At 35.9% G+C, this 8454-nt stretch overlaps 1 protein-coding gene across 1 annotated transcript; it reads left to right on the top strand.

Annotated features, from left to right (window-relative positions):
- The first annotated feature begins 887 nt into the window (after positions 1–887).
- On the top strand, positions 888–6163 carry LOC123657751 (myb/SANT-like DNA-binding domain-containing protein 4). Its single transcript, XM_045593265.1, has 4 exons — positions 888–1551; positions 1631–1690; positions 1772–1858; positions 5755–6163. Exons 1-4 carry the CDS (start codon positions 1158–1160, stop codon positions 6147–6149), a joined length of 936 nt encoding a protein of 311 aa, XP_045449221.1. The 5' UTR covers positions 888–1157; the 3' UTR covers positions 6150–6163.
- The last annotated feature ends 2291 nt before the right edge of the window (positions 6164–8454 follow it).

Raw genomic sequence — 8454 nt, 5'->3', positions numbered from 1 at the left:
AAAACAATATTTATAACACATATATTTTTACAAAAGTGTTGCAATAGTATAAATTTAATAAATATTCAAAACAATATTTGTAACATACATCGGAACTTTTTACTGGATGGATCGATTTCGATTATTCTTGTTTTAGTTGAAATACAATGCTTGTATTGTGGTCCTATTTAAATTTGATCGAGATCTGATAACTAGTTTTGTAATTGAAGTCAGTTCTTTTTTCGTTTGCGAGCAAACACAATTGTTGTTGACATGGATTTGAAAGTTTTCCGGTCAATAAAAATGGATGTGGACTTTAGATTATTGAAAATCAGCGCATGCATTTCCTATAGTTAACAGACGTGTTAGAGATTTAATTGAACCGGAGCAACACTTTCATTAATTTATTTCATGAGTTTATTGGAAGCTATTAATACTAAATTATTCCTGACGTACCTACCCTATGTAGACCCCCAACATTGCCAACATAAACATTTAAAATACTTTTAACCTTACATAAATATATATTAGCATATAAAAAATTTACATTTCACTTAGAACCTTTCGTATTAAGATAAATATGCAAAAGTAGTGACACCAGTCAAGGTAGTCATCTATATGCACTGGGCCTAAAATTGGAAAAAATTATTCACGTGCGTTTGGTTATTACTCTTGTACACTGTTAAAGCAAACGTGAAATGAAAACTTGTATTAATCAAATTTTACTACTATATTAACAAATTCACCTCTCAAAACAATGAATGATTTCATTTCATATTATAACAAACTTATTTTACATATATTATTTCGAAATAAACAATTATTATTTTAAAGTTTTCAACATTACTTTTGTATTTCAATATTTTGAATCGAATATCGAAACGCAAAAAAGCAATGCTGTCACTGTGTAAAATGTATGAAGCATTAAACTTATCCGCCCGTTAGTTAGCGTTGTATATGCCAGATAACAATTGTAGATAAGATAGCGTATTAGCTATTAGATAAGTATCGAAAAGTTTATCAGAAACCGGTTCAAATGATCTGTTAACTAAAAAATATAATTGAACTTTAATTTTGTTATGTTGTTATATAGTTGTTTTTGATAATCGTTATCGTGCTGTGATATTCCCGTTATATTAAGTTGTTCAAGTTGTCATTAATAGTGGTGTATTTGTGTTATGTTATTTAAAATGGACAGCTTTGAAACAAAAACACAAAAGCGTGAAAGAAATGCAAATTTCTCGCAAGAAGAAACGGACCTTCTTATTTCGCTTGTTGAAGCAAGAAAACTAATTATAGAAAATAAAACAAGTAACGCTATCACTTGGCAAAATAAAGAAAGAGCCTGGAAAGAAATTGAGAAAAAATTCAATAATTCATCTCAAAAAGTGTTTCGTGATCACAAACACCTTAAACAAAAGTACGAAGCTATCAAAAGAGACGCCAGAAGAAAAAGTGCAGCAGTTAACGATTCCTCTGCACTCACACCTGTAGAGCAGAAAGTTAAAGAAATGATGCTTCTCCAAGTCAAAGAAAATGGAAGTTGTTTTGATTCAGATTCTGTTAGGTCAAGTACGTAAATTTTATGCATTTACTGTTTTTCTCTTACGTTTGCCGTATTAATTAATAACTGATTAAATTATTTTTTTAGATTCTCCGTCTTCTGATATCATACAACCTGCTATGGCCTTCGAGCAAATTTTAAAAGAAGGTAAGAGATATTTGTAGTTTTCTATAAAATAAATTATAGGAAGTAGAATGTACCTAATAACTTACAATTCTTTTATTTCAGATTGTAGTTCTAATATTGACAATACTGAGCAATGTGAACCTACTAGAAAAGTATTTATAGTATCACCACAAGAGGAACAAATAAAATGTAAGGGTTAAAGACATTATTCGCATGATAATACATTATTATAATAAATGTACATTTTAATACCATTTAAAAACTTTAAATAATTTGAAAAAAAATACTTTTTTTAATTTAATTCTTGGCATAACATTTTAAAGTAAAATAAATATTTAGAAGTACACAGTACTGCTCGAATTGTTATATAGTTTTTTGAATATCATATCAAAAATTCAATCATTCAATTTTTGATATGATATTCAAAAAATGTTTAGAATTCCTAATGTGTGGGTAACACAAAAATAAAATCGTACATGTTATATAGTTTATATTACATTGTTATATTATTTTAACCTCTCACGTCCCGATGACGCGATATCCGGTCGGCTGAAAAGTGTTCTCTGCGTCCCAAAGTCGCGATATCGAGTCCTATGACTTCATGCGAGTTTCTGCTTAATTTCTGTCAGCAGAAGGTATATTTTCGCTTGTATTTTACATGTATGAACAGGTAAGAATACAAGCTTCCCATTGATGTATCACACTCATCCCGTATTGCAAGTTCAAAATTCTGAACAGTTGAAATTAGTCGTTTTTTATCATCGAAACAAGTGACGTCGTAGTGCAGTTTTTTCGTGTGTTTTGTGTGAAATATGGATGAATCGGTAAGTAACTTTATTTACTAATGAAATAAGTTATTGTAGTTATTATTTAAAGTCAAAATATGTATAAATAAAGTGTAAATGAGCTATATAATCCATTTTGAAGTTTGAATCTGTGTGCTCGAAAAAACAATGGCCGCCATTTTGTTGTTTACACTAATTGCATACAGGATGTTCTCGACTATGCATTTTTGTTCGAGTCTTCGTTATACGAAGGAAGAGAAAAATGAACTTTACAGTAATTTCTATTTTTATTACTATCAGTAGGTAAATTATTCTAAACACTTATATTGTGTTAACTTTATTCTATACAAAGTGACAGGAAACACACGTATGGAAGTATTATCTTTACTAATATTATAAATCCGAAAGTTTGTGTGTGCGTGTGTGTGTATGTGTATGTTTGTTACTCCTCCACACAATAACCGCTGAACCGATTGCGATGAAACTCGGTATGTAGATAGCTGGAGACCAGGAATAACATAAAGGGTACCTTTTATCCCGATATTCAAACGGGATCGGGACTTACGGGGGTGAAACCGCGGGACACAGCTAGTGTGGTAATATGCTTTATTGTTTTTTCTAAGATGGAACTAAGAGACGACGAAGAACGCACGGCTCCTGTGAACGCTCCCATCGCGATGTCCGCCCCAGAGCCTACCGACGACGCGCCTCGCCAGCTTTTTCCCATATATAATGTGTGTCAAACACCTGGCGGTCACATAAATATTATCGCGAGCCCATTCTTAGGTGAACGGGTTGAAGACAGAGTGGTAGTAAGTGTCAATATTTACATCTATTAGAGTTAAGTTTTATGGTCAGTTTTCCTAACTATATTCCAATTATTTCATTATTTCCTTAGACTTGGAATCCTGCGGTGACACCGACCGTTGCCAATACGCCAGCAATGCCGTCTACGCCAGCAATGCCGTCTACGCCGGTAGTGCCGTCTACCCCATCCAATAGAAACCTCCGCCCTCGCAGGCTTACCCGCCGCCCTCAACGTCGTCGTCGGATTTCGATATCGTTTGACTACCTGCAAGATTCTGGCAGCGAAGTAGAAATTGGTACCGACGACGACGACGAGAATGAATTTGAAGATTATGCAGGGATGAGAGCGGTAGTGAGAGAACTCCGCGAACTCGAATCTGCACAAGCAGTGGTGGAGGCCGAGGAAGCTGAGCCCAGCAGAGAAGTTGGTGGGGGTGATATGCCCGTTAGTTTCGATTGGAGCCAAGATTATTCGACGTTTCATGGGCAAGAAATGGAATATCAGAGAACGCCCGGGCTGTCTGATAGTGCCGGCACACAAGTGCCTTTCGAGCTCTTTATGCTTGTATGGGATTCGACCATTATGGATCACATTGTCAAGGAGACGAATAAGTATGCCTGGCAGACCATCGCGAAGCTTTCTGAAAGCGGTAATATCAGCGCGAACCTGGACACTTGGGTTGAGACGAATGTGCCAGAGATGTACAGATATTTCGCAGTACTCATGTATATGTCACTCAATCCTCGAGGGCATATACCTGAGTACTGGGCAACCAACATCTTGGATATGCCTGACTTTCGACTCCTTATGTCCAGGAACAGGTTCCAAATGATTACTCGTTTCCTCCATTTTGTGAATAACGATCACATGTCAAACAACACGCGGAGTTACGATAGAAAGGTGGCAAAAATAACCCCAATTCTTGAACACTGTAATGAAAAGTTTTGCACCTTATATACGCCAAATAAGCACCTAAGCATAGACGAGTCGTTGATTTTGTGGAAGGGCCGCCTTAGCTGGGTACAGTGCATACGCACTAAGGCGGCTCGGTTCGGAATTAAAAGTTTCGAAATTTGCGAAGCAACGACTGGATATATGCTTAGGTGCATCATATATGCCGGGAAGAATTCCTCTATGCACGAGGGACCCATCGATGGGTTTGGAGCCCCTACTGAAAAAGTAGTGCTGAAACTTATGGAGGGGTTCCTGGATGCTGGTCACTGCCTGGTAATGGATAACTGGTATAACCAGTTACCCCTTACCAGGTATTTGAATCAACGCGGCACAGACCTCATTGGAACGTTGAACAGGCGGCGTCGCCATGTCCCCGCTCTCATCAAAAATGTTAGAGAGGATGTGGTGCGTGGTCATGTGGTGAGTTGTCATTGCGGTGACATAAGTCTCACAGTCTGGAAAGACGTTAAACTAGTAGCCACAATTTCAACTTACCATGATGATCAACTTGTAGCCGGCAGGCGTGCAGGAGAGGATATAAACAAGCCAGTCTCCATTTCTGAATACAACAAGTACATGGGCGGTGTCGATCTTAAGGATCAGAAGCTATCCATGTACTTGTTAGAAAGGAAAAGGGGACTGAAGTGGTACATAAAAGTGTTCAGAAGACTGCTTAACATCAGTATTCTGAACACTTTTATAATGTACCAGAAACATCCAACCACATCCACTTTAACGCACAGGCAGTTCCGCTATGCTTTAGCAGATGGATTGTGCAAGCGGTTCCCCAGGGCCGAGCCAGCACACCCAATACGGCAAATGCCATCGGCTTTAGTCCGGCTGGATAATGCTTCGGACCATTATCCGGTACACACAGAAACGATCCGTGGGAAACCTACACAGCACATACGACGACGTTGCGTGCGATGCACAGCGCGTCAGGTCCGCACCCAAGTGACGGTTATGTGTCAGAAATGCCGTGCTCCGTTATGCATTGGGCAGTGCTGGATAGACTACCATACACTCAATAACCTTTAGATGTAAGTTTATTATGTAGTTTGTTTGTGTATTATGTAAGATTATTTTTTAATTTGAATAAAACTACTAAGTTTAAAAAAGTTGTTTTCGTTGTCCCTATACAGGTAAGACTTAGCAAGCGAGGCCGGGGCAAAAACTAGGGAATTATATCACAGGAATATTTTCTTGGATAAATAGTGTCATGATCTACCTACATACAAAATACCAAAATCCATGCAGTTCATTTATGATTTTACTCTTAACCTACCTACTCGTAGTTATGTATGCAAAAAAATATCAACCTGTATATGGCACAGTTTGCTACTATTAACGCCCGTGGACGCGATATCGTGCATATCGGTTGTCGACGGCGCGCGGACCTCGGGATGCAGTGAACTTTGACATTTTGCGTTAGCGGGACGTGAGAGGTTAAATGATGATCCGGCATGTATATTTAAAGATAATTTTTGTTTAACCATTATGCAATGTACAATGCATATATGCTTTTCTTTTTGTTATAGATGGAATTAAAGACAAAAGGCCAAACGATAAACTAACTGAAGAAAAAATTGAAATTGCCAAAATTCAAAAAAAAATATTAACAGAAGAATTAGAACAAAAAATTATTCAAAGGAAAATTTTAGAAGAGGAGATGGAACACAAGGATAGTATATATAAAATAGAAAAAGAAATTAAATTAAGAGAAAAAAGTCCATTTGATAAACTAACTGAGGAAAAAATTGAAATTGCAAATCTCCAAAAAAAAATATTAGCAGAGGAATTAGAACAAAAATTAATTCAACGAAAACTTTTAGAAAAAGAATTAGAGCACAAGGATTACATGCATAAACAAGAAAAAGATCATTTTTTACTTAAAATGAAGTTATTAAAAAAAGAATTGGGCGAAAATGTTTAATTTTTTGCCTACCTCTATTTGGATGGACACTTTTTTGGTCGCAATTGAGCTGAAATGAATAAAAATATTTATTTCAGTATAAGGCGATTCATTATACATACTTAACAAACTTCAAATGTCAGTGACCTGAAGAGCTGAAGCCATTGCGGAAAAAACTGTAATGCATAATCATCACAAATATTTTTTTCATATTCCAAATTATATGGTACAAAGATGTACCATTTATAGTCCAAACTCCTTAAGGTTTGACTACCAATGCTAAAAAAATGATAAAATAATTGACTTCACACAGCTCATATAGCCTCCTTTCTTCCGATTTCATACAGTTAGCTAGTTTATTTTATGCCTCAAGTACCGAAATTAGACTAACGATGCCAACTCAATCAATCACAGATAACAGTCTTTGGTTAACTCCATTTTATCTGTCAGATATTTAACCAAAAGAAGTGTTTTATTTGTTATAATATACTTACAACGGCCACCAGCTGATATAGTCCCTGATACTCTATCAGTAACTTACCAGCGAGGTAAACTATCAGTAAATGGTAAAAATGGTCCTATAGATACTAATATTATTAGTTACTAGTATAATAAATATTGGTTTCAACCAATGTATTATATCTATCAAAATTGCAAGCTCATTGCAAACTCTTCCCCTGGCCCTCTTCACGAGCTCTGGCTGGAGCGAATGGTTTATGTGTTCAATGTTTTTAGTATTGATTGGTGGACAGTCTCAAACATCACACAACTGTAGATTTCATCGCATTAATTTTTATCACACATGTAAATTAGTCTGAATCCTAGCACAAAGTTAATATTTTTATCCTAAACAAACTTCAGCCTATCGCAATCAACTGCTCGACATAGGCCCCCCAAACTCAACAAAACTCAAGTGTTTTGCCCATAGTCACATGCTAGGCAGGCAGGTTGGTGACCGCAGGCCTGGCTTTGTCGCACCGAAGATGTTGCTGCCCGTCTTAGCCCTGTATATTGGAAAGCCAGCGGTTGAATGGTTATCCCGTCATCAGTTGGCTTCTTAAGTTCCAAGGTGGTAGTGGAACTGTCATCCGTTAGTCGCCTTTTACGACACCCACTGGAAGAGAGGGGGTGGCTAATTGTTTACTGCCATAAACACACAGCATAACACACCTAAACAAACAAAAACGAGTGACATTAATTTGGAACTTAAAAGTTTTCAAGTATTTAATACTAAAAACTATGGCAAATGGCCAATCTCATGAAGTTTCATTATTTTTATAAAATATCTGTTTTAAATTTTTAACTCTACTACATTATAGTAGTACCTATAGTATAGACTTATTTTTTCTTGTAAAGTGAATATTTTACTTGATTCTTATTTTTGATATATATTTTTTATCTTAAGATTAACAAGAATAAAAATAGTAAATTGACCTAGTATATGATACGATTATTTTATTAAGAATAAAATTTTTAGTTATAAACTTTGTAATTGCAACCTTTCTCTTAAATGCAAGAATTTGTAAAAATCACTTGAACCTCTTTTCCAATTTCAAAATTACTTGTCAGTTTCTTATTCTGTAAACAAAATGATCATTACTTCTGCTGGCATCTATATTTTTGCTCATTGAATTTGTACAAAAATATACCTGATAATTGTAAAAATTTTATTAACGTTTAGAAAATAAGTAGGATACAAAAATAAGATTTTAATTTTATATGAAATAAAATAAATTTATTACCCTTGTCTTTCTTTCTTTGTTTTGTGTCTTAACCTTTTGTACACATCATCATCATCATCATCATTTAAGCCTATCGCAGTCCACTGCTGGACATAGGGCTCCACAAGTTCGCTCTAAATATGGCGGGAACTCATGTGTGTGGCCCCTAGTCACCACGCTGGGCAGGCGGGCAGGTGGTTAAGGAAACCTGAACCTGAACCTGATTATGGCATCCCGGAGAAATCGAAGGAAACCATTGAAAATCGTAGTGGCGACTAGTGCGTTTGTAATTTTTTTTCGTCTACTTACGTTGTATTACTTGTCGATACAATTGAAATCGGTTTTTTTCATTTGCTAGCAAACACAATTATAATGGGACAGAAATCGTTTCGCAAACTACTGTTCGGATTGTTCCCATGCACCCGTTTGTGGATCCCTAGTAATTTTCTTGATTGATTATGCACGACAGTTTTAAAATAGTAGTTTATGCAACTGTCATATAATGAAGGGTATTAAAACACGAGTGTGAGATAATAGTAACGAGTGTTTTAATACCCGTGTTATATGCAGTTGCATACACTACTTTATCTTCACTAATGCAATTA

This window comes from Melitaea cinxia, chromosome 11 (genome assembly GCF_905220565.1).
Source record: "Melitaea cinxia chromosome 11, ilMelCinx1.1, whole genome shotgun sequence".
NCBI classification, from domain to species: Eukaryota; Metazoa; Arthropoda; class Insecta; order Lepidoptera; family Nymphalidae; genus Melitaea; species Melitaea cinxia.
The sequence above is the reverse complement of the archived record's forward strand: the minus strand, read 5'-3'. Positions and strand labels throughout refer to the sequence as shown.

Coding starts and splice junctions, on each gene's coding strand:
- LOC123657751 (XM_045593265.1), top strand. CDS start 1,158: ATGTTATTTAAAATGGACAGCTTTGAAACAAAAACACAAAAGCGTGAA. Junction 1,691..1,771: donor CGAGCAAATTTTAAAAGAAG/GTAAGAGATATT, acceptor CTTTTATTTCAG/ATTGTAGTTCTAATATTGAC. Junction 1,859..5,754: donor ACAAGAGGAACAAATAAAAT/GTAAGGGTTAAA, acceptor TTTTTGTTATAG/ATGGAATTAAAGACAAAAGG.